Source organism: Choloepus didactylus, chromosome 13, assembly GCF_015220235.1.
Source record: "Choloepus didactylus isolate mChoDid1 chromosome 13, mChoDid1.pri, whole genome shotgun sequence".
In the NCBI taxonomy this organism is placed as follows: domain Eukaryota; kingdom Metazoa; phylum Chordata; class Mammalia; order Pilosa; family Megalonychidae; genus Choloepus; species Choloepus didactylus.
The window spans coordinates 85,533,821-85,560,044 of record NC_051319.1 but is presented as its reverse complement, the minus strand read 5'-3'; the positions used below and the strand labels follow the sequence as shown (position 1 = coordinate 85,560,044).

The window sequence follows — 26,224 nt, the reverse complement described above, 5'->3', positions numbered from 1 at the left end:
GGAGAATCACCTTATATCCTTGTGTTGTTTTTAAAGGCAAGTGACATTTTTGTAGTGGAGAACAGTAGTTACCTACCATGGCAGACCAGTCTTCGTCAACATCTATGCCATTACATTTTTCCAAATTAAAACCTATTTTAATATTTATGAATATTAAGTACTAACAGTTATTCCCCAGGACAAGAATTTAAAATGACAATGTTTCTATTGCCTGGTTAAAAATACGACCCTGAAGGATGCATTACTTCTTCCCTACTAGCTTAAGAAATAAAGCATGTCTGAAATAATTATATCCATATCTTGTAATGGATTTCCAGACATGCTTTCCCTTATTTTCTTACAAGCAAAACAATACAAATTCCAAAAATAATTACAAAGACAAAATAATTCTCTATTGCCATGGAAATGCCACAGTCATCATTGTATCTATGGGTCACTCGTTTAGAATATAATTTTGAGTCAACTTCAAAGTTCTTTTTGAATCATCTCCTGGAATTTCATTTCTTATTTGACACTCTGCACTATTTATATTAAGATCAATTTTATTAATGCATTATTCTTTTCCTTATAGCAAACAACCAGTAAAATACCCCTAGAATCTCCCTTGAAGTTCCTGGGAATATTTCCCTTAAACACCTCTCATATCCAGATTCATTTCCAGGCTCAAAGTTGGAAAATTGAGCCAGAAGAAAACAGGCATTTTAAGTAGCATGTTTATTTTCCTTGTCTTGTCCTTCCACAGTTTCAGAAACACCTCTTGAGCACTCAAACATAATAGGAGAGAAGAGTGTCAAACCATTCCCCATAATTGGCCATTCAGCATTAGGAAATGAAAACCTTTTGAGAGTATGAGAATAAAGAATGCTACAATTTTCACCATAAAAGAATAAAATCATACTTCACTTTGGTTTGGAAATGGATGATAACTGAAATTTGAATCTTCCTAAGAAAAGATCTTTAATCTTTAAATGCAAAGAGCCACTACAAAGTCGAGATGATCTGTAAAACATCTCCTCAAAGAGGTGTTACCCTGTCATAGTAACAAAAAGGCAAGAGTAGTAAATCTAGGATTTGAGTTGTTTCTCTGAGAAGAAAGCATATGCTTTCTTATTAATTTACCTTTTCTAAACAGACCTGTTTACAAAAATAGCATTTACTGTAGAATGGGTTTAAGAGTAAGAATTTCACAATGTGGCCATTGGAAATAACAATAATCACTAAATTTCAGGAATGGAAATCCAGCCCTAGGAATCAGTAGTGAACCACGGGGTAACTAACCAACTAACCCAACATAAAAAGCTCCTATCAGTGCAAGATTTTGAAAGCAGCCTCAGGAGGAATGATGTTCATTGAGATTAGGTTATTATGAGAAAATGAAAACCTTATCAGTCAGATAACCAATAAATGCCTCCTTTAGATGTCAGACTGAGAAACAGGCCCAGTTGAAACTTAAATGAAGAAGAGAAATGCATTAAACTCAAACACATTAAAATCCCATTTTAAGTGGAGAAACTAAGAAGAAAGTGAATCAGAATAAAAGGAGAGGGAAAAAACACAACTTACTGGAACCAAAAGGTTATCTTCTACAGGAAATCCTGATGCATCCAAAACACATAAAGGCTCATTTTTCTCACAGTTCTCCTGGTTGATGAGGGTGTCCGAGTAGTTGGGTTGGGAGAATATCACCAGACTCTTCCGCGAGTCCGCGGTGAGGGAGACCTCGTGGGAATAGGTCTGCAGGAAAGCCCGAGCCCCATCGACGCCCACCAAGTGCGAGGCAGTCATATTCGCTAATCCGCCACCTGAAGCCTGCAGCAGACGTGACTTGTGCCATCGCCGCAGCCTGAATGCCAGCAGCACAATGACAAAGGTGAGAAAGACACAGGAGACAGCGGCAACAGCCACGACGAGATAAAGCGTGAGGCCCTGATCATCGGGGTCGGCGGGGGTTTTGATGTTTCCCAGATCAGCAAGGACGTCAGGGATGCTGTCGGCCACCGCCACTGTGAGCGTGACAGTGGCCGAGAGACGGGGCTGGCCATGGTCCTGGACGGCCACCACGAGGCTCTGCTTGAGCGCGTCTCTGTCCAGCAGGGCCCGCGCCGTGCGCACCTCGCCCGTGCGCAGCCCCACCGCGAAGAGTCCCGGCTCGCTGGCCTTGAGCAGGCGGTAGGACAGCCAGGCGTTCTGCCCTGAGTCTCGGTCCACCGCCACCACCTTGGTGACCAGGTAGCCAGGCTCTGCAGAGCGGGGTGCCAGCTCCACGCCTGTGGAACCATCAGTGGGGAGGGTTGGATAGAGGATCTCGGGAGCATTGTCATTCTGGTCCAGCACAAACAGGCTCAGCGACACGTTGCTGCTCAGCGGAGGGTCCCCACTGTCCTGTGCTGCCACCCACAGCTGCAGATCTCGGAACTGCTCATAGTCAAAGGAACTCAGAGCATACAGGACACCAGTGTCCGAGTTGATGGAAACATAGGAGGAGACAGGCCCCTTCTGAAGGGTGTCCTCCACCAGAGAGTAAATAACCTGGGCGTTCTCGTTGCTATCAGGATCATTGGCAGTCACTGAAAAGATGGAGGCGCCTCTCGGGTTGTTCTCAGGGAGATATACTGAGTAGGAGGCCTGAGAGAAGACAGGTGGATTGTCGTTAATATCGGCCACGTTTACGGTGATGTGAATTTCCGTGGACAGTGGCTGCGTTCCTCTGTCCGTGGCACACACCGTGATGTTAAATTCAGAGACTTTTTCTCGGTCAAGAATTTGGACTGTCAGCAATCTATAATAATCTTCGAGGGAATTTTCTAATTTAAAAGGTAAATTGTTCTGGATGGAACAGTCAACCTGACCATTTCTCCCAGAGTCTCTGTCATGAGCATTGAAAAGAACGACTACTGTTCCCAGAGGGGCATCTTCTCTCACTGGGCTAAACAGGGAGGTAATGGTCAATTCAGGCCTATTGTCATTTACATCTTCCACCAACATCAGCACCTTCGTCCGCCCCTTTAATCCCCCACCATCTTCAGCCTGAATTTCCATTTCATAGAAAGCACATTCCTCATAATCCAGACTCTTCGCTGTTGATATTTCCCCCGTATTTTCATTAAGCTGGAAAATTGGAATCTGTTTTTCATTAATTTTCCGGAACTTATATGCCACTTTTCCATTGGTTCCCTCATCCGGGTCGGTGGCTTTTACAGTAAGCAGCCGAGTGCCCGGGGGCACGTTCTCTGGAACTTCCACTCGATAAATAGGTTGAGCAAAAACCGGGGCATTGTCGTTCGTATCCAGCACTGTCACGTGGATGTGCACGGTGCTGGAGCGAGGCGGGTCTCCCCCGTCAGAGGCGGTGAGGACCAGGTGGTGAGCAGCCTCCTCCTCGCGGTCCAGGGTGCGCTCCAGCACCAGCTCTGGGTTTATAGTTCCATCGTCTCCAGTTTGCACGTCCAAGGAGAAGTGGTGACCGGGGCTGAGCTGGTAGCTCTGTAGGGAGTTTATGCCCACATCCGGATCAACAGCTTCTGGAAGAGGGTAACGCGTTCCAGGCGCAGCGATTTCGTTGATTTTTACTTGAAGATTTTCAGCCTCGAATTTCGGGGCATTGTCATTGATATCAGCTATTTCTATTTCTATTCCGTAAAGTTTCACTCTGTCTTCAGCCAGGACTTTAAAGTTAACCAAACACCGTGGGCTTTGAGCGCAGAGCTCCTCCCGGTCTATCTTGTCCGCGGTGATTAGACTGCCACTTCGGGTGTTTAAATCAAAGAGCTGTGTCTTACCTCGGGAAATGATGCGAACTCTGCGTTCTGCCAGTTCCCGGAGTTCCAGCCCCAGGTCTTTGGAGATGTTGCCCACAATATAACCTTTTTCTCTCTCTTCGGGCACTGAGTAGCGAGTCTGGGTGGCCCTGATCTCCCATATCCTCCCCAGGAAAAAGCACAGCAGGACCAGTTTTCTGCGGTGAGGGCGATTCTTCGGAGCGGCCATTGTAGCTTCGCTGCGGAATTTTCTTAGAATCCTTTCTATGCACGCTTACTCCTTAGAGTATTTTTTTTTTTTTTTTGGTATGGTGACCTTTTTTCCTCAGGAAAAAGCTTGAGTGCGCCAAGAAGCTGCGTTATGCTGCAACCCCGAATCCGGTTTTTGGGTTCTGCGGGGCTTTGTTGCAGCTCTGAAAATCTGAGTGAAGCATTGGCTGAGTTTTTCTCAGAGTTGGTGAACAGCGGCGCTCAGAGTCCTAAGCCGTTACTACATTCTCTGACAGGCAATACTTAACTATAGACGGTTAATTAAATAAAAATACTACCGTTTAATTACGATTTCAGTGATTGTTAATTGGTTCCTTCACTTACATTCCAAAAGCAACGAGAGATTAAGTGGGGTGAAATTTCTATACGTGTATTATTAAATCACCAAGCTTCTTTCTTAATATCAAATGAATTTAATCTTCTAATTTCCTTTAAATGACATTTCAATTTTTTTCTAAATGTCTTAACCATCTACTTTCACAGGTAGTTCAGATGTGTAATCCTCTTTGAAAGTAAACTCTTCTTTTTCTAAATTTTATACACATGTATTTTTATATGCATATTGTGTAGTTATATTAAATAAATATATGCCTAGATTATTCACTTTGAAATTTTTATAAGGTTACATTTGGTTTGTTGGTAAAATTCTCAGAGAAAGTCTTCCTTAAAATTTTTCTTTTATAAAGTTAATTTTAATTCACCAGTTGTTATGGATTTTCTTTCCTAATATTATTAAATTTTAACAGGATTACGGTTTTAAATTTTCATATTTTTGTAATTGTTACACTCCAGATATTAAAAAAAATCTTTCAGTTTTCTCTTTATACAGAATGAATGTGCACTTAGAGCATCAAATGCATAAACAGTGACAAGGAAGTTTCCATTTCATTCCTTCCATCAAGAGGTTATGCAATTTTAAATTAGTCTTAAACTTCTTATTTAGGGCATATATTCTCAGGGTCATTTAAACTTATGCAATAATTTGGAGAAAAGAACACAAAATATAGAACAAATGATAGCTACTAAAAAGTAAAAATAATAAGTGCCAATTATAAGAAATCTCTTTTAGCAGTTTGTAAAGAAGCCATTAACTGAAGCAGTTGCTAAAAGAAACCAAGTCAAAGACTGATGTCATGTGACGGCAACTTGGTATGTACCCCAAATGAGTAGTTTTTGCCTTAAAAATGGAAGAATGCAGGATTTTCCTTCTATCTTAGAAATACAAAGATGCTTAGAAAACCTCTAGCCACGTTAAGGCCTCTAAATGATAAGGCAAGTCCACTGTCTTTTCCCCCCTTTCTTCTTTAAAGATTATATGTCAAGAATGAAAACAAGAGAAATAGATACAAAAGTATTTCCTTTCCTTTTAACGTTTCTTTTTTCTGGTTACTATAAGGAGGAATAGGAGGTTTTGCAACCAAGACAATTTGAAGGAACTTAAACAGAGATAAATTCTGAAGACCCAATGTGAAAGACAAAATATACAAATCTTTGGACTTTGTGATGAGTTCATTAAGACCTCCTCTTCACACTCACACACACACACAGTACTCTTATATGATTTTAGGAGAGTAAAAGAACTACATGAGGAATAAACACAAAAAGACATAATCCATATAAATGAAAGAGTGAAAGAAGATAGTTATTAGTAGTTTATAGTTTCTTTGCTTTAAAAGTTGAATTAAATGTTTGCCTACTTTAAATGAAATGTTTACACATAGTCATATTTTAAGTATATGTTAAAGAATGAAACAGTCTATGGGTAAATTTCACTAACATTGAAAAGGAGATTTTAAAAATTACCCATTCCTATTGCTGTGAAGCTAAGAGCAGACCCTTACTACTTTGTAAATATGAGTTGATATCTCCATATTACAAGGAATGTAACTACTTCAAATTCTCCCCATGAAAAATGAAATGGCAGCTTTCAGACTGGCTCCATCTTCCCTACGACAACTCATTAGAACTGGAAATGTAATACATTTTCATATAAATGTGGAAAATTGGGTAGATGATGAAAAGGAGACACTTAAACTCACCGGCATTAGAGTCTCTGGATGGGAAGTCGACTCACTTGAACTAGAGACTGGAAATAAGGCCCTAGAAGAATCACCGCAAAGTGTATCTTCTCCTGAACGCAAAGGTACACTACATTTCAGGAAGTTAAACTCTGTCATTCCTGTTTGTGCGACACACAAATTGTAGGAATAAGGCAAAGTTCCCTCGCTATAGTTGGGGGGAACCCCGGATCCAGATTTGGAGCAGAGACTAGGCTGAAAGCAATTCCAGGTGGTGGGACTGGAGGGATGTCGCAGGCGCAGGGCGATGGCCACAATCACAGCGAGGAGGAAGAGCACCGAGATCAAGGCCAAAGCCACGACCAGGTAAAACTGCAGCTCCGCCTGGGGGTCAAAGGGTGCGGGGCGGTCGCTGAGGTCCGGCAGCGCTTCCTGCAGGCTGTCCGCGAAGACCAGGTGCAGAGTGGCGGTGGCCGAGAGGGGTGGCTGTCCGCCATCACGAACGGCGACCAGCAGGCGCTGGCGGGCCGCATCCCTGTCACCCAAGGCGCGAGCCGTGCGCACCTCGCCGGTGCGCAGCCCCAGGCTGAAGAGCCCGGGCTCGCTGGCCTGCAGCACGTGGTAGGACAGCCAGGCGTTGTGTCCAGAGTCGGCGTCCACCGCCACCACCTTGGTGACTAGGTAGCCGGGCTGCGCGGCGCGCGGCACCGTGTCGAAGAGCGCTGAGCCGTCGGGCCCCAGCGCCGGGTACAGCACCCTCGGCGCGTTGTCGTTGAGGTCGCCCACCAACACGCGCAGGCTGACGTTGGCGCTGAGCGCGGGCGAGCCCTGGTCGCGGGCCTGCAGCGTGAGCTCGAAGGCGCGCAGCTGCTCGTGGTCGAAGGCGCGCTGCGCGAACACCACCCCGCTGTGCGCGCTCACAGACACGTAGGACGACAGCGCCTGCGGCCCCAGGTCGCTGGCCACGATGGAGTAGGAGACGCGGCCGTTGGGGCCCAAGTCTGGGTCAGAGGCGCAGACTTGAGCTACAGAGGCGCCAGGCGAGTTGTTTTCCGCCACGTGTGCCAAGTAAGAAGACTGGAGGAAAATCGGCGCGTTGTCATTGACGTCGCCAATTTGCAGGGTGATACTTTTGTGGGAGAAGAGGGGTGGCTTGCCCCTGTCGGTGGCTGTGATGGTGACGTTATATTCTGGGGTCTGCTCCCGGTCCAGGGCCCCGTCTGTTACCAGTTTGTATGAATTTTTGGACGACGAGATTATTTTAAAAGGGACGTCACCTTCTAATCGGCAATTAACCTCCCCGTTCTCCCCAGAATCTTGGTCATGTATTTTGATCAAAGCAATCAACGTTCCTGGCACGACGTTTTCCAGAAGAATTTCGAGTAGAGAATGGAATGTAACTTCTGGGCTGTTGTCATTTTCATCTTGAATGTTAATTTCAACTGTACATTGTGCAACCATTCCTCCACCATCCCTCCCTTCCACCACCAAAGAATATTCTTTGATTTCCTCAAAATCCAATGTCCTTAGAGTTGTAATTTCCCCACTCTTTGAATTCAGATGGAAGACTTGCCCAGTTTTGTAGAAGGAATAAGTGATGTCCGAGTTGGCCCCTTCGTCCTGGTCGGTGGCTGACACCTGCAGCACAGGGGTGCCTGGGGGCGCAGTTTCCCGAAGGCTGACTCTGTACACGTCCTGGGTGAACACAGGAGGGTTATCGTTGGCGTCAGTGACCTGGATCCGGAGCTCCGTGGTGCCACTTAGGGGTGGATCTCCTCCGTCCAAGGCAGTCAGGACTAAACGATGGTAACTCTGTTTTTCCCGGTCTAAGGGTTTCTCCAATGCTAGTTCTGGGTATTTAGTGCCATCTTGTTTCTCCTTATTTATCAAGGAGAAACTAGGGCTAAGAGACAATTTATAATTCTGTAGCGAGTTCAAGCCAATATCTGCATCCTCTGCTACTTCTAATATAAATCGCGTGCCTGGCTGTGCAGATTCAATTATTTGCAGTTCAAAGGAATTTTGCGTGAATTTTGGCGCGTGGTCATTAATATCCTCGATCTCCACATTCACGTGATAAAAATTCAGTGGATTTTCAGCAACAGCCTCAAATTCCAGAGCACAGGCTGGCTTCTTCCCGCATATCTGCTCCCTGTCTAGCCTACTGCTCACAAGTAACTCCCCACTCTCAGCGCTCACAGTGAAATAAGGCTTCTCGGAACTGACCCGCAGATTTCGAGTCGGTAACTCGTGGACACTGAGCCCCAGGTCCTTGGCGAGGTTCCCCACCACCGAGCCCTTGGGCATTTCCTCGGGAATCCTGTAGCGGATCTGCTCCGAGAGCGCCAGGCAGAACAAAGACAGTAGGAAGGGAAAGAGCACTGGCCGCCTCTCAGCCCCACGCCCTTCCCCAGCGCCGCTCCCCATGCCTCTTGCTCCCCCCAGTTTGCTCACCAGCCTGGAGACTCTGTATTGCAGATGTCCGGATCTCTAACCGGCTTTAATTGCAGTGCACGGGGCCCAGATTCTCGTTTTCTAGTGGAAGAAGCAGTGTAAACACTCGCGCTAGTGAGTCTGTGCTGGGGCTGCCCTGGAAAGTACACTGCGACTGCGCAAGAACATCGCTAGCACAAAGCTCTCCACTTTGGCCAACAGTGGCGCCCGGAGTCCGCACTAGGAAACTGCAGCCTCTGCTGCTTCAGTTTAACAAGCTACAATAATTTAAATTCTGTGGTTAACTGAACAAGCCGTGTTTTTGTGTTCATATATTTAAACGCCCTTTTAAAGGTATCTTTTCAAGTTCTTAGAACTATCATGTTGGGGTTTTTGTACTATATATATAGCCATTCAACTCACTTCACCATTCTACAAACGTATTGAACTCTAACCTTGTGCTAAGTATTGCCCTTGTCAGTGGCCCTATAGCAATTAGTAAAACATAGTTCTTGCCCTCAGTGACTTCAGAATCTACTGATTTCACAAATTCCTTTTATTATCTATGTGAAATGTCAAAACACTTTTTATCCTTCTTTCATCAATTCTTATGCCCCCCAACATTTCTAGATAAATAATCCTGTTTTGTATCATGTATATTAAAGAACATCAATAATGCTGGAAGTTATTTTGTAAAAGTGTGCAATTTTGCACCAATCTCCAATAATCTCCTCTTCCTGATAATATAAACACTCTATAAACTTTTCTTCAATCTTCTGACTTACCTCAAGATGTGTTCACTCAAAAATCGTTCTTTCTAATGTAGCCAAGAGATGATTTATCCTACCAGGTCCCTGTTCTTTATTTCTGAAAATTATTTGGCATATGTCATGCCCTTCATAGTACACAGAGTCATTCTTGAAAGTCACTAGGGAAAATGGTTATCTATTGTCCCATACAAAGTCATACATTGAAATTCCAGTAGAATGCATTATTTCCCTATCTATGTACCCATAGATACACTGAGGTAATGACTTTGAAATTGGAATAATTGAGTCATGGCATGTTTATTTGCATAAACTTACCGCATATAGTGGCATTTGGTCTAATTCTTTTTACTCATTTGTTAAATTAAAAAATTTAGCTAACATTTAGAGGGAGAGTAGGGATTTTCTTTTGTTGGGGCAAATGTCCTCATACTTTAAAAAAATTCAAAGTGTCAATAGTCCCCCCAAATGACTGTACACTCTAACACTACAGAAATTATGAACTTAACTCCTGCACTACTGTACAGTCATCTATATGAAAATTAGAACAAAACACTACACAGTTCTTGGGAAATGTTCTTTTCACTAATAACAAAAGATTTATCATGCCCTGATAAATCTTTTGACAATCAAATTGGGGTATTAGCTTTTTTCAAGTGCTACACTAAGGACCACTCATCAAACTCTACTGAAACATGTTCTGTTTTTTACAGAAGTCACTTCCAACAGTTTGAAATGAAATTTTAAAACAATACTGGTTTTACTGATGGGGGGGGCAATGGCCATTCCAGGCTTTAGATTTCAAATCTGCATTGATAACAGGCCCCGGATGACTGCTGACACACCCACGTAACACTTAAGGACCAGTCTCACTTCCTACCTGGATTCACCCTTTAAAACTTGTTTATGTTTTGAAATATGTTAAGAAGCAATAAAGTTTAAAGGATACTGACACAGTAGAAAGACTCAGAAAAGAGGTCTAAACTGAAGAAATCTTCAAGAGCCTAGTTATAAGTCCAAATTCTAAATATAATCCTAAAAATTCTGAGATGTATTTTACTTTTACAAAGCTACAAGAATTGAGAAGTCTCAATAATTCTCCTGTTCTAATTTAGGAAATATATGGTGTGTGTGTGTGTATATATATATATATATATACGGTATGTATAGCATATATATATATTAGCATGTAAAATAGCAAACTCTTCTAATAGAGGATATAAATGAGATATATATGTGTATACAGTGTGTGTGTGTGTGTGTGTGTGTGTATATATCAGCATGTACAATAGCGAAAGTATGGTTTGTAGCTGGGTAACTCTTTAAGCAAATGAGTGATAATAAGAGTCAAACAGTGGAAAGTTTTAAAAAGTTGAGAGTCCATATTTAAACAATCTTGTCCAAGGTTTTTGAAAGCAAATGAAACAACCGTCCATGATGATTAAATTGAAGTATCACCACTAAAATAAACCCAAGACTTTTGTTGTATAGCAAAAAATTCCAACTCTATTTTTACAATATTGCTTCAAAACAAACTGAATTTGTACCAAATATAATTCATATGGATAATAAAATAAAGAACTGAACTCACCTGAACATATGAGGCTTCATCCTTACACTTATGAAAATCTATGGATGTTGACAAAGAATCGCTTTTCTCACAGCTCTCATGGCTGATAAGCGTGTCCGCGTAGTTGGGTTGAGGGAAGATAATGTGGCTCTTCCGCGAGTCCGCGGTGAGGGAGACCTCGTGGGAATAGGTCTGCAGGAAAGCCCGCACCCCTTCTACACCCACAAGATGTGAAGCGGGGACGCTCGCCAACCCGTCTCCCGCAGCTTGGAGGAGCCGCGACTTGTGCCAGCGCCGCAGCCTGAGCGCTAGCAGCACGATGACAAAGGCGAGGAAGACGCAGGAGACCACGGTGACCGCAACCACCAGGTAGAGCGTGAGATCCGAGGCATCGTGTTCCGCGGTGGATTCGAGGCTGCCCAGGTCGGCTAGCACATCTGGGATGCTGTCGGCCACGGCCACAGTGAGCGTGACGGTGGCCGAGAGAGGGGGCTGGCCGTGGTCCTGGACGGCCACTACGAGGCTCTGCTTGAGCGCGTCTCTGTCCAGCAGGGCCCGCGCCGTGCGCACCTCGCCCGTGTGCAGCCCCACCGCGAAGAGTCCCGGCTCGCTGGCCTTGAGCAGGCGGTAGGACAGCCAGGCGTTCTGTCCCGAGTCTCTGTCCACCGCCACCACCTTGGTGACCAGGTAGCCGGGCTCTGCGGAGCGGGGTGCCAGCTCCACTCCGGTGGAACCGTCAGTGGGGAGGGTGGGGTAGAGGATCTCAGGTGCATTGTCGTTCTGGTCCAGCACGAATAGGTTCAGCGACACGTTGTTACTGAGTGGCGGGTCCCCGTTATCCCGAGCAGTCACCAATAGCTGTAAGTCTCGAATCAGCTCGTAGTCGAAGGAGCACAGAGCATATAGGACGCCGGTGTCGGGGTTGATGGAGATGTAGGAGAGAGGCGCGCCCCCGTGGGTGTCTTCAGTCAGTGCGTAAGTGATGCGGGCATTGTCAGCGCTGTCTGGGTCCTGTGCAGTCACAGAGAAGATGGAGGAGCCTTTAGGGTTGTTTTCTGGGATATAGGCAGAGTAGGAAGCCTGAGGGAAAGCAGGCGGGTTGTCGTTTGTGTCTGCAACATGCAGGGTGATGTGAGTTTCAGTAGACAGAGGTGGGACTCCTAGGTCTGAGGCCACCACTGTGATATTGTACATAGAGACTTTTTCCCGGTCCAAATATTTCCATGTCACCAATCTGTAATAATTATCTATTGACTTTTCTAACTTAAAAGGCAAAGTATCAGGTGTGTGACAGACAACTTGACCATTCTTTCCAGAGTCTCGATCATGCACATTCAAGAAGGCAATCACTGCCCCAGGAAGAGAATTTTCCAAGACTGGGCTAAACAAAGATGTAATGACCACTTCGGGCCTATTGTCATTTATATCTTCCACTGAAATTAGCACTTTGGCCCTCCCCAGAAGTGCTCCCACATCTTCAGCCTGAATTTCTATTTCATAGAAAGCACATTCTTCATAATCTAGACTCTTTGCTATTGATATTTCCCCTGTATTTTCATTAAGTTGGAATATCAGAGATGTTTTTTCATTAATTTTCCCAAATTTATATGCCATTTTTCCATTGCTTCCCTCATCTGGGTCGGTGGCTCTTACGGTAAGCAGCTGAGTGCCTGGGGGCACGTTCTCTGGAACTTTCACTCGGTAAATAGGTTGAGCAAAAACCGGGGCATTGTCGTTCGTATCCAGCACTGTCACGTGGATGTGCACGGTGCTGGAGCGAGGCGGGTCTCCCCCGTCAGAGGCGGTGAGGACCAGGTGGTGAGCAGCCTCCTCCTCGCGATCCAGGGCGCGCTCCAGCACCAGCTCTGGGTTTATAGTTCCATCGTCTCCAGTTTGCACAGCCAGGGAGAAGTGGTGATTGGGGCTGAGCTGGTAGTGCTGTAGGGAGTTTACACCCACATCCGGATCAACAGCTTCTGGAAGAGGGTAACGCGTTCCAGGCGCAGCGATTTCATTGATTTTTACTTCCAGATTTTTGGTTTGGAATTTTGGGGCATTGTCATTGATATCAGTTATTTCTATTTCTATACCAAAAAGTTTTCCTCTATCCTCAACCAAGATGTTAATATTTACAAGACACCGTGCCCTCTGGGCACAGAGCTCCTCCCGGTCTATCCTTCCCGCTGTGATCAAGCTGCCACTTCTCTGGTTCAGAGCAAAGAGCTGGATCTTACCTCTAGAGACGACGCGGACTCCATGTTCCACCAGCTCTTGTGACTTTAACCCCAGGTCCTTGGTGATGTTGCCTACAAAAGAGCCTTTGTCTGTCTCTTCTGGCACGGAGTAGCGGATCTGCCCGTTCCCGGTCTCCCACAGCGTCTCCAGGAAAAAGCACAGCAGGACCAGCTTGCTTGAATTCTTTGGAGTGGCCATTATTCTTTCGCTAGGAAATTCTCTCTGAATCTTCATTGGGCGTATTGTGTCTTGCTATCTTTTTGTGCAGCTACGGAGATCATAATCTTACAGAAAACCCGAGTGCCCCAATTTAGGGTCTGAGAATCGCTGAAGTTCAGGAGTTGATCTGTGGAATCTGCCAGTCTGTGTGAACTGGGAGTCCGGTACCCGGTTGAGGCTTGGGTTGCATTTCTCTCTAAGTAGGTGAACAGCGGCACTTAGAGCTCTAAGCAGTTACTGCATCCACTTAGATATGTAATACCGTATGCTATGTTACCGAGAAAAAGATACTATTTGCTTTTTTGTTTGTTTGTTTTGAATTCATTTGTGATATCCCTGAATTCATATTGCCAAAGCAACTGCCAAGGAATGTGGGATGAAATGGGGTGAAAGTTCTCTGAAGTACTTTTAAATGATCAGAATTATGGGTTCATACCATATTAAATTACTCACATTCCTGGAAGAAATTTTGTCAGTTAAAATAGATAAATTATGATAACTTTTCCCCCTTTGCTTTATTGTAAATGTCTTCAACATCTACTTATCAATTAAGCAAACACTCCAATTGTCACTGGAAATTAATTCATATTGAGACTAAAATAGACCTTCTAGAGATGATTGACTCAGAAGTTGTTTTACTTGGTTTAAATGAGTTAATGTTTATAGAAAGCTTTCTGAAGATCTGTTGATTTAAATTTTTTTTGAAAATGCCATTTTAATTACTCAATGATGAATAATATTTTCAAATAATTTTAACAGGATAAAGCCTTTCACAATTCAAGTTTCATTGTTTATTGATTGTATTGTTTTCCTATTTTATTTAAATTATTTTATACGTAAGTAGAAAATATTTTCAAAGGTACAAATGAATATACAGTGAATAGCTAATCTCCATTCCACTCCTTCCACTAACAAAAGATGATTAAATTTTAAAGCAGACTTAATTAAGGTATACATATATTCTAAAGTTACTTACCTTAATTAGTACTTTGATCCACAGAACCACAAATCATAAGGAACACATAATTATCACTAAGAAGTCAAACAGTAAGTGCCACCCCAAAATGTCTCCTTCAGCAGTTTGTAAATAAATCAATAACTGAAGCAATTGCTAAGGGAAACCTAGAAAAAGGTTGATACAATGTACTATCACTATTTTATACACATCAAACTGCAAGGTTTTGTCTAAAAATGCGATGAATTCAAGACTATCTCTCTCCTAGCAATGGTAAAATGACCAGAAGATCTCAAGTCACATTTATTTAGGGCTACAAATAAAACAGTTCAAAAATTACATATCAGAAGTGTGTGTGTGTGTGTGTGTGTGTGTGTGTGTGTGTGGAAAGCAACAGGGGCAGAGCATTGTCTTTTCTTTGATGGAGGAGCCTATTGAGCAAGCATCAGTTCAGATTAATTCTGGAAAACATCTATGCTGCCAATAAAGAGAACCAGCTTTTGCTCTGATGATGAACATAATACTCTGCTAAGTAAAATGTCTCTGTGCATGTGCATGAACACATGCGCTCACATATACAGTACCTAACACAGAAGTGCAAGGAGTTCACGGGCACAAAAATGAAGTGTAAGATACTTTTTTAGAAGGTTTGGAAACAAAAGAGAAGGAAATATAAGAAACAAATCACCAGAATGGTATGGAAACTATACTAGTTAAATCAATGAAGAAAGATACATAATTTTAGCTTGTTATTTTGCTCAAAAGGTTTATTTAAATGACTGCCTACTTCAATATTTATGGCACATTCAAATATAAAAAAATAGTCATGATATATCAAGAGATGAAGAAAAATATGGGGAAAATCTCAATAGGTTTGAGGATAGAGCAGAAAACATTGTCTAAAGCATTTGATATGTAGCTAAAACTACATCCTCACTGCTTAGCAAATCTGATACACGCCCCTATGAGGCACATAATTCCTCCTACTTTACCCTTCCCTTAAAGAATTGAAAGATAAGTCTTTGACTAACTATAACTTTCTTAATACAAATCACTAAGTGTAAACATGAGAAATGGGTAGACAAGGAAAAGTAGGTTATGCTTGAAGGAAACTCACCGGATGGGACATGAGAAATGGGTAGACAAGGAAAAGTAGGTTATGCTTGAAGGAAACTCACCGGATGGGAAGTTGACTCACTGGAATTATAAAATGGAAATAAAGGCCCAGGTGAACCATCGGAAAGTACGTCTTTTCCTGATCTCAACTGTTCACTAGATTCTAGGAAATTAAGCGCTGTCATTCCCGTTTGCGTAACGCACAAATTGTAGGAATAAGGCAAAGTCCCCTCACTGTAGTTGGGGGGAACCCCGGATCCAGATTTGGAGAAGAGACTAGGCCGAAAGCAGCTCCAGGAAGCGGAGCTGGAGGGGTGTCGCAGGCGCAGGGCGATGGCCAGAATCACCGCGAGGAGGAAGAGCACCGAGATCAAGGCCAAGGCTACCACCAGGTAAAACTGCAGCTCCGCCTGGGGGTCTGAGGGTGCGGGGCGGTCGCTAAGGTCCGGCAGCGCTTCCTGCAGGCTGTCGGCGAAGACCAGGTGCAGAGTGGCGGTGGCCGAGAGGGGCGGCTGTCCGCCATCGCGCACAGCGACCAGCAGGCGCTGGCGGGCCGCATCCCTGTCGCCCAAGGTGCGAGCTGTGCGCACCTCCCCGGTGCGCAGCCCCAGGCTGAAAAGTCCGGGCTCGCTGGCCTGCAGCACGTGGTAGGACAGCCAGGCGTTGTGTCCAGAGTCGGCGTCTACAGCCACCACCTTGGTGACCAGGTAGCCGGGCTGCGCGGCGCGCGGCACCATGTCGAAGAGCGCCGAGCCGTCGGGCCCCAGCGCCGGGTACAGCACCCTCGGCGCGTTGTCGTTGCGGTCGCCCACCAACACGCGCAGGCTGACGTTGGCGCTGAGTGCGGGCGAGCCCTGGTCGCGGGCCTGCAGCGTGAGCTCGAAGGCGCGCAGCTGCTCGTGGTCGAAGGCGCGCTGCGCGAACACCACCCCGCTGTGCGCGCTCACAGACACGTAGGACGACAGCGCCTGCGGCCCCAGGTCGCTGGCCACGATGGAGTAGGACGTTTGGCCATTTGGCCCTAAGTCGGGGTCGGAGGCGCTGACCTGTCCGATTGAGGCGCCGGGTGAGTTGTTCTCCGCCACGTGGACCACATAGGAGAGTTGGTGGAAAACCGGCGCGTTGTCATTAACATCGCCGATGTGCAGGATGACGCTTTTGCTGGAGGCGAGGGGAGGCTTGCCCTTGTCAGTGGCCGTGATGGTGACGTTGTACTCCGAGGTCTGCTCACGGTCTAGAATCCCATCTGTCACTAATTTATACGTGTTTCTTGAATAAATGAGTATTTTAAAAGGCACATCACCTTCTAATTTACAAGTAACTTCTCCGTTTTCTCCGGAATCCTTGTCACGGATTTTGAGCAAAGCAATGTGTGTTCCCTGTTCGGTATCTTCCATTATTACGTCGGGTAGAGATTGGAATATCATTTCGGGAACACTGTCATTTTCATCTAGTACTTCAATCTCCACTGTACATTGTGCAATCATTCCTCCACCATCCTTTGCTTCCAAAATTATGGTATATTCTTTGACTTCTTCAAAATCTAATGTATTTCGTATTGTAATTTCCCCTGTATTCGAATTTAGATCAAATTGGGTCATCTGCCCTGCTTCGCTGAAAGAGAAGTTGATTTCCCCATTGACCCCTTCGTCCTGGTCGGTGGCCACCACCCGAAGCACAGTGGTGCCTGGGGACACATTTTCCCGAAGGCTCACCCTGTATATATCCTGACTGAACACTGGGGGGTTATCGTTGGCATCAGTCACTAGGACCTGTATCTGTGCAGTGCTAGTTCGGGGCGGATTCCCGCGGTCGAAAGCAGTCAAGGTCAAGTGATAGGATTTTTGTTCTTCCCGGTCTAAAGGCATCTTTAATACCAGCTCAGGATATTTACTGCCATCTAATTTCTCTTTATTCACGAGTGAGAAGTGATCATTGGGGCTGAGCTGATAGTTCTGGAAAGAGTTGGTACCAATATCTGCATCATAGGCAGATCCTAAGATAAACCGTGCCCCCGGCTTTGTGGACTCAATTATTTGCAGTTCAAAGGAATTTTGCGTGAATTTTGGCGCGTGGTCATTAATATCCTCGATCTCCACATTCACGTGATAAAAATTCAGTGGATTTTCAGCAACAGCCTCAAATTCCAGAGCACAGGCTGGCTTCTTCCCGCATATCTGCTCCCTGTCTAGCCTACTGCTCACAAGTAACTCCCCACTCTCAGCGCTCACAGTGAAGTAAGGCTTCTCGGAACTGACCCGCAGATTTCGAGTCGGTAACTCGTGGACACTGAGCCCCAGGTCCTTGGCGAGGTTCCCCACCACCGAGCCCTTGGGCATTTCCTCGGGAATCCTGTAGCGGATCTGCTCCGAGAGCGCCAGGCAGAACAAAGACAGTAGGAAGGGAAAGAGCACTGGCCGCCTCTCAGCCCCACGCCTTTCCCCAGCGCCGCTCCCCATGCCTCTTGCTCCCCCCAGTTTGCTCACCAGCCTGGAGACTCTGTATTGCAGATGTCCGGATCTCTAACCGGCTTTAATTGCAGTGCACGGGGCCCAGATTCTCGTTTTCTAGTGGAAGAAGCAGTGTAAACACTCGCGCTAGTGAGTCTGCTGGGGCTGCCCTGGAAAGTACACTGCGACTGCGCAAGAACATCGCTAGCACCAAGCTCTCCACTTTGGCCAACAGTGGCGCCCACAGTCCGCACTAGGAAACTGCAGCCTCTGCTGCTTTAGTTTAATCAGCTACAATAATTTTAATTCTGGTTCTAACTGAATGGACTATGTTTATACCTTTAAACATTTATTAACTTTAACTTCTCTATCCTAACTTTCCAGGTTTTTAGGGAAATCACACGCAGATTTAAAACACAAACCTCTATATGTCAACACAATCATTTCCCCATCTTCAAATATGCAAAGGTGACTAGAACCCAGACCTGCCCTAAACCCTCTTAGAGCCCAGTGATTTTGAATACTTATTCATTAGCAATATATTGGATCCATTTCTAGCCTTTCCTTATTCCTTTTGTTTTTCTGCACCTACAAGTTCCCTCCATGGTGATTCACTTCATGGTTTTTTTTTTTTCAGAGAGCGTCAATAATGACGAAATTTAGGTCACTAAAAGGCACAATACTTTTACCTCCAAAAATATCTCCTCTTCTCAAATAGTTTCAGCAATCTTTTTATAGTAAAAATATCTGATTATCGCTTTCACCATCTTAGGTAATATTCAGTTAATGAAACGATGTAGCCTAACAGATCCTACTTTCCATTATGTAATTAATTGCCTGGTTAGAATATGTAGCATCAGTCTTCAAAGTTATCAAGATAATAAAATTTGCCTTGCAACACAAAGTCACCGAGTCGTGGTCTATTGCACTGAGGCACTGGCCCCTACCCCTGCCCTTATATTGTATACCGTTATGACCTCAGAAGGGAAGGAAACAAATCTACAGAAAGTTTACTTGCAATAGCTTATGAAGTTCAGGGATTTCTCCTCTTTGTTTAAAATTATTTGAGAACATATAATAAATTTTGGCCTCAGGATTTTCTTTTTGAAAATACTTGACGACCATATTTCTGCCAAAAGACCTTTCCTCCCAAAGTGTCAGTAACATTTTCTACACAAATGATTTTAACACCTGGACACTACAAAATATAGGAAATATACTCACACTGTCATTGCACAATTCTTTATACGCAAAATACCACAAAACACATCAGGCTTAAAAAGTGTCCTAATTAATATGGAAAAGGTCTCAGGAATCAAGATTACCTTGTCCTCTACCCTTTCCAGATGATAATCAATTGATGTATTCAGCTTTACGGAAATACTATTAAAAAAAGGAATAGGAAGCAGTTAACTCCAGGTTGAATTATTTCTAACTGTACTTTTCAGCAGACCCAATAAATAAAATTGACCACTGGTCTAGAACTTGAGTATATGAGATGGTTTTTTCATAAAGCCTGCATTCCCAAACTCACACTTCACATGGCCGCACACTAAAACAGCAATTGGAATTCCATGTTGAAACACATAATTGCTTATTTCACAAATGCCTCTGACAATACTTGAAGTCACATTTTATTTGACATTATATTTTTGCTGATAGTCTTTTGTATGGCATTAGATTCCATGTTTGTCACTGATACAGATAGACTTTAGTGAAGTCACACATTTCATTCTTTTGGACTATTAAACCTTCCACTGAGGACTCCATCCTTAATAAATAAAGATGTTTTTAGTAGGTCAGGAAGTAGCTGAGGTTTCCAGGGGTACCAGGCTGAGGAAGATGGAGGCAGAAAGAGCATAAAGAAAAGAACTTCAGATCTGAATCCTAAAGAGAGTTCTGAGAAGAAGGCTGAGGTGTGTTGCGCTCTTGCAAAAAAACAGTGCAATGAAGAAAGACTGGACAATTTATCATTCATTCTCATTTATGAAATGCATGGGTTTAGAAAACAAGTGGATAATAGCTGAAAGTTTAAAAAATGTGATAGTCACATATTCACAATCGTGTCCATTGTCTTTGCTAAACAAATGATACAAAAACCTGTATCAATGTGTTCCATTTTAAAGTGTCACCAGGAAAACAAGCCGCTACACTTCTTTTACCTCTTTACCCTCACCTTCAAAGCACTTGCGTCACAAAACAATAACATCGCACAAAATATTCCGCTTCGAAATAAAAATAAAAGAACTGAACTCACCTGAGTAGTGGGGTTTTTATCCTTACTTTCATTAAAATCAATGGCTGTTAACAAAGGATCGTTTTTCTCACAGCTCTCGTGGCTGATGAGCGTGTCCGCGTAGTTGGGCTGGGGAAAGATCACGTGACTCTTCCGCGAGTCCGCGGTGAGGGAGACCTCGTGGGAATAGGTCTGCAGGAAAGCCCGGACCCCGTCCACGCCCACAAAGTGCGAGGCGGGCACGCCCGCCAACTTGTCTCCCGCCGCGTGGAGCAGGAGCGACTTGTGCCATCGTCTCATTCTGTGCACCAACAGTACAATGACAGAGGCGAGGAAGACGCAGGAGACAGCGGCTACAGCCACCACGAGATAGAGCGTGAGGCCCGAGTCGTCAGGGTCAGCTGAGGGCTCGAGGTTGCCCAGGTCGGCCAGGACATCGGGGATGCTGTCAGCCACGGCTACGGTGAGCGTGACTGTGGCCGAGAGAGGGGGCTGGCCGTGGTCCTGCACGGCCACCACGAGGCTCTGCTTGAGCGCGTCTCTGTCCAGCAGGGCCCGCGCCGTGCGCACCTCGCCCGTGTGCAGCCCCACCGCGAAGAGTCCCGGCTCGCTGGCCTTGAGCAGGCGGTAGGACAGCCAGGCGTTCTGCCCTGAGTCTCGGTCCACCGCCACCACCTTGGTGACCAGGTAGCCAGGCTCTGCAGAGCGGGGTGCCAGCTCCACACCGGTGGAGCCATCTGTGGGAAGGGCGGGGTACAGGATCTCGGGCGCGTTGTCGTTTTGGTCCAGCACGAACAGGCTCAGCGACACGTTGCTGCTGAGCGGCGGGACTCCGCTGTCCCGTGCAGTCACCCACAGCTGCAGGTCTCGGAACTGCTCATAGTCGAAGGATCCCAGTGCATATAGGACGCCAGTGTCGGAGTTGATGGAGATGTAGGAGGACACAGGCAACCCTTGAAAAGTGTCCTCTGCCAGAGAGTAACTGATCCGGGCATTCTCTTCACTGTCAGGGTCGTGTGCAGTCACAGAGAAAATGGAGGCACCTCTGGGGTTGTTCTCAGGGACATAGACCGAGTAAGACATCTGGTGGAAGGCTGGTGGGTTGTCATTGATGTCTGCCACCTGAAGGGAGATGTAAGTTTCTGAGGACAGAGGAGGGTTTCCACCATCTGTGGCTTTCACTGTAATGTTGTACACAGAGAGTTTTTCCCGGTCCAGATTTTTTTCTGTCACCAATCTATAATAATGATCTATCGATCTTTCTAATTTAAAAGGCAGATTTTCCAGAATGGTGCAGGTCACCTCGCCATTCTTTTCAGAATCTCGGTCTTGTACGTAGAAAAGAGCAATCACTGTCCCAGAAGTTGCGTCTTCAGGAATTAAGCTGCTTACAGACATTACAGTCACTTCTGGAGCATTGTCATTCACATCTAAAATTGTGATCAGTACTTTTGCCCTTGTCAGACTACCAGGACCATCCTGAGCCTGAACTTCCATTTCATAGAACCTGGATTCTTCATAATCCAGGGTTTCTAAAGTCGATAATTCTCCTGTCATGGAGTTCAGTTGGAATAGATGTAAACATTTTTTAGTAATTTTCCAAAAAGAATATGTCACTTCCCCATTGCTTCCCTCATCCATGTCGATGGCATTTACCGTGAGCAGTCGCGTGCCCACTGGTATGTTCTCAGGGACAGTCACTTGGTACTGAGGCAGAGAAAAGACTGGCACGTGGTCATTTACATCCACCACTGTCACCTGGATGCGCACGGTGCCGGACCGGAGTGGGTCGCCTCCATCAGACGCAGTGAGGAGGAGGTGGTGAAGGCCTTCTTCCTCCCGGTCCAGCACCCGTTCCAGCACCAGTTCCGGGTACTTGGTTCCATCGTCTCCAGTTTGCATAACCAGGGAGAAGTGACGATTGGGACTTAGCTGGTAGCTTTGGAGGGAGTTCGTACCCACGTCTGGGTCCACAGCCTCGTTTAATGGAAAACGCAACCCAGGAGCTGAATTCTCCATTATCTTTACATTCATTTCTTCCATCAAGAATCTAGGAGCGTTGTCATTAATATCCAGTATTTCCACTTCTATAGGGTAAAGACTCATTTTATCTTCCATCAGGACGCTAAAGTTCATCAGGCACCGCGCGCTCTGAACGCAGAGCTCCTCCCGGTCTATCCTGCCCGCCGTGATCAAGCTGCCGCTTCGCGGGTTCAGAGAGAAAAGCTGCGTCCTACCTCCGGAGAGGATGCGGACTCCGCGCTCCGCCAGCTCCCGGGGCTCCAGCCCCAGATCCTTGGCGATGTTACCCACAAAAGAGCCTTTGTCTGTCTCTTCCGGCACCGAGTAACGAATGCCTCCTGCCCAGGCTTCCCATCGGGTCCCCAGGAGGATGCAGAGCAGGACAAATCCTCTGTAGTCCCCACCCATCTGCCGAGCCGCCATTGTTGTCCTGCTGGTCTTGCTTAGACACTGAGCTGTCTCGGGAGGTGCTTCTGGATGTCGATGTGCCCTCAGTATTCGTAAGGTGAGCCCAGAACCCACAGAACGGAGGCCTGAGTGGTGCAGTTTGGGAGAGGATTTGTTTCAATCTGTCTTATCTTTGAGCTGTAAAAGCTCAAGGGTTCTGGCTGATCTCTCGCACCATTTTTTCCCCGGACTGGTGAACAGCGGCGCTCAGAGTCCTTACTAAGTTACTGCACTATATTGAAGCAAACTAAACGGATTTTTCGTAAAATTGTTTCAACCTCCAAACTTCCCCCTTTTGGTAAAATTTCTGATATAATTTTAAAAACCATTTTAAGAAACTGTGAGTTAGTGCTTCAGTGCTCATAGATGATGGTGTTTGATAATCCCAGATAATTTTTAGATTTATTTCTTTATGGGAAGTTGCAGGTTTATAGTAAAATCATGCAGAAAATAGAGTTCCCACATGCCCCCCAAACACAGTAATACCTATCGTTAACATTTTGCATTTGTGTGGTACCTTTGTTACAATTGATGAAACAATATTCTTATAATTTTATCAACTATGGTCCCATAGTTTACCTTAGGGTTCACTGTTTGTGTTGCACAGTGCTATGTTTTGTTTTGTTTTGTTTTTAAATTTTATTCTAGCAACATATATAAACCTAAAATTTCCCCTTTTAACCACATTCAAATATATAATTCAGTGGTGTTAATTACATTCACAATGTTGTGCCACCATCACCACCATCCATTACCAAAACTTTTCCATCACCCCAAAAAGAAATGCTATACCAATTAAGCATTAACTTTCTGTTCCCTACCTCTACCCTGGCCCCTGAGAACCTGTATTCCAGTTTCTGACTCTATGAATTTGCTAATTTTAATTATATCAGTGAGATCATACATTTGTCCTTTTGTGTCTGACTTATTTCACCCAACATGACGTCTTCAAGGTTCACCCATGTTGTTGCAAGTATCAGAACTTCATTCCTTTTAAGGAATCATACTCCATTTTACGTATATTTTTATACATACAAATATTCATTGTATAAATAATATTTCATTATATTTATCACATTTTGTTTATCTCTTCATCTGTTGATGGATACTGGGGTTACTTCCATCTTTTGGCATAATGATGCTATGAACATTGGTGTGCAAATTTCAGTTCTTTTGGGTATATATCTAGAAGTGGGATTGCCAGGTCATGTGGTATTTCTATACTTTACTTTCTGAGGAACAGCCAAACTGCTTTCCACAGCAACTGTACCATTTTATACTTCCACCAACAATGAATAAGTATTCCTATTTTTCCACATCTCCTACAATACCTGTTATTTTCCATTTTTAAAATAGGAACCATTCCAGTGGGTATGAAATGGTATCTCATTGTGGCTTTGATTTGCATTTCCCTCATGGATAATGATGTTGAACATCTTTTCATGTGTTCATTGGCCATTTGTATGCCCTCTTTGGAGAAATGTCTATTCATGTCTTTTGCCCATTTTTAAATTGGGTTGTTTGTCCTTTTGTTGTCGAATTCCAGATAATTTTTAAATCTCTGGTCTGCATTGCAACTTTGAAGTGACTCTTTTGGGCACTGCCTCAAACTTTATTGCACATAGAGAAAAAGCAGCCATTACAGGTAAAAAGGTAAAAATTGTTTTAAAAGCACATGTAAAAGATGTTATGTAGAAATGATTTGTATCTGGGTATAATGAATTTTAATTAATTCAATACTACTATTGAATATATAATGTGTTCTAAACACCACCCATGCAAGACTCAGAGAGCCAAAATTTTCCTTAAAATATAAAGAGGTAAATAAGATTTTTGATTGGATGGAATTTTAGAGATGGTTTAGTCCAACACCTTCACTTTAAATAGTTAGAAGAGGGGGGAGATTGTCTTGTCCCTCATAATACAGTAGTAGAACCAAGATGGGAATCCAAATATCCTGTCTTGTGAGAAGAGAAAAGGGAATCATTATTGGCCTGACTGATGATTTGTACTCAAAAAGTGCCATTAGAGATGAGGTGAGAAGCCAAGCAACAAACATTAGTTATAGAAGCAACTCATTTTGTACAGAAAGCAGAAATTTGCAAAGAGGTCCTACTGGTTGTGGATTCATAAGAAATTGGGTATTGACTGACTGCTTCTTTTCATTGTGCAAATTATTCAAATCTTCATCCTACTCTATTCTAGAATAATTGACAAAAAGAGAGTCTCTAGATATTCTTTGAGCATACATGCAAGACTGTCTTGAGAGGATCCATAAAAGTACTCATTTATCCACTGAGGCTGATGGAATAATGCTCAATTGTTGATAAATCTGAGTCCACCCTCACCTGGTAGAAATGAAGCAAAGTTCTTTCCACATAGTTGCAGAAGAAAAGAGAGTGGTCTACTTTGGAAAGAAGACCTGAAGAAGTAGCCTGCTTTCTGAAATAGTTTAAGCCCTATAGCAATAGCTAGTGGCACTAGAGAAGGAACCAGAAGTAACACTGAAAATACTTTGCTTAGTTTTGTAGGAGGGTCCCAAATAAATAATCTATTTCTGCTTTCTGGTGGCATTGTTCCCAAGTATGGGGAATACTTTATTCCAGTGAACTGATACTTGAATTTACCAAAATAATTCATAGTCATATTTGCCTTCAACAAGTATATAAAACTTAGAACTTTTGTTTAAAGGAATCAGTATAGGTATTAAAGATGAATTTCATAAGCAGGAGTTAAAAACTATTTGTTTAGTAGTAATTTTGAACTTCTTGTTGATGCAAGGAAAGTCCCTTGTCATCAAAAATCATGAGTACTTGCAGACACTTTCAAACAAAACTTTCAGGACTGGAGGTTATAGCTCCCAAAACATTGATCCTTTTTTTTCCTGATGCCCCAAAATCCATAGTTTCATTTCACATTTGTCTCTTATTCCTACCTTTTTTTTTTTTTTTTTACCTCAATTAACTTGATTTGTGGATACCTTCTTTGGAGGTAAATAAACATGAATTAGCTAAATAAGATTATAGACAAACTCTGAACATAAAGCATACCTTAGAGAGTAAATGGCTGCATTATCTCTAATATTCAAGTTTCCTAAGTTATTCCACAACATAAATTAAATATTAGACACCTCTACTAGACCTCCAAGATATGTTTAACAAAATATAACTTAAGCTTACTATATAACATTGAAATAATTATATAATTTTAAAGGGAGTATGTTATTACTGATTGAGTAATCGGGAAGAATTGCAACCTTTATTTGTTTACTTGCATTTTAAAACATTCTATGGAAAGTCTATTTACTTTCCAGGGTGTTGAGTTAATTATCTTTTCTCCTTTCATTGTGGAAATTTTTTCTATTGTAGAACCATTTGTTTGGAGTTCTGTTTATGTTTTCACTCCCAAGCAAAGAAGTAGGTATTTTCTAATAAGTCTCTCCAAGATTTCACAACCCTTTGACAACTGCAGCCTCAACCAGAAGTTTGATCAGGAATGGGTGATTTTCACAAATGATAAAATAGCCCAACAATGTGGTAGATTTTTCTGATGCCTCAAAATTCAGTTCATGCTCAAAATCTCAGACAGCCTATCTTATTAATGATCTGTATGGGTGTAGATCAAAGAGGTTTGTTCAGTCATAACTTAGCAAATTCCATGATTGCCAGGATGTTTAATACTTGATCAGTCCACAAGAATGAAAGACTATTGAGAGAGTAGATTCTGAT

General features: G+C 43.8%; 1 protein-coding gene across 14 annotated transcripts in view; it reads right to left on the bottom strand.

Moving 5' to 3' along the window:
• Positions 1-26,224, bottom strand: part of LOC119508506 (protocadherin gamma-C4) — a 179,762-nt gene that overhangs the window by 92,826 nt on the left and 60,712 nt on the right. The window contains exon 1 of one of the 14 annotated variants that reach the window (XM_037802121.1): positions 20,049-22,665. The exons of 9 other annotated variants lie outside the window; for them this stretch is intronic. In XM_037802121.1, coding sequence (XP_037658049.1) covers positions 20,049-22,472 — 2,424 coding nt within the window. In that variant the 5' untranslated portion in view covers positions 22,473-22,665. Of the gene's footprint in view, positions 1-1,563; positions 4,240-6,067; positions 8,493-10,837; positions 13,534-15,403; positions 17,967-20,048; positions 22,666-26,224 lie in introns of those variants that run through there. 4 more of the 14 variants (XM_037802129.1, XM_037802113.1, XM_037802127.1 and 1 more) reach the window with 4 other exon arrangements.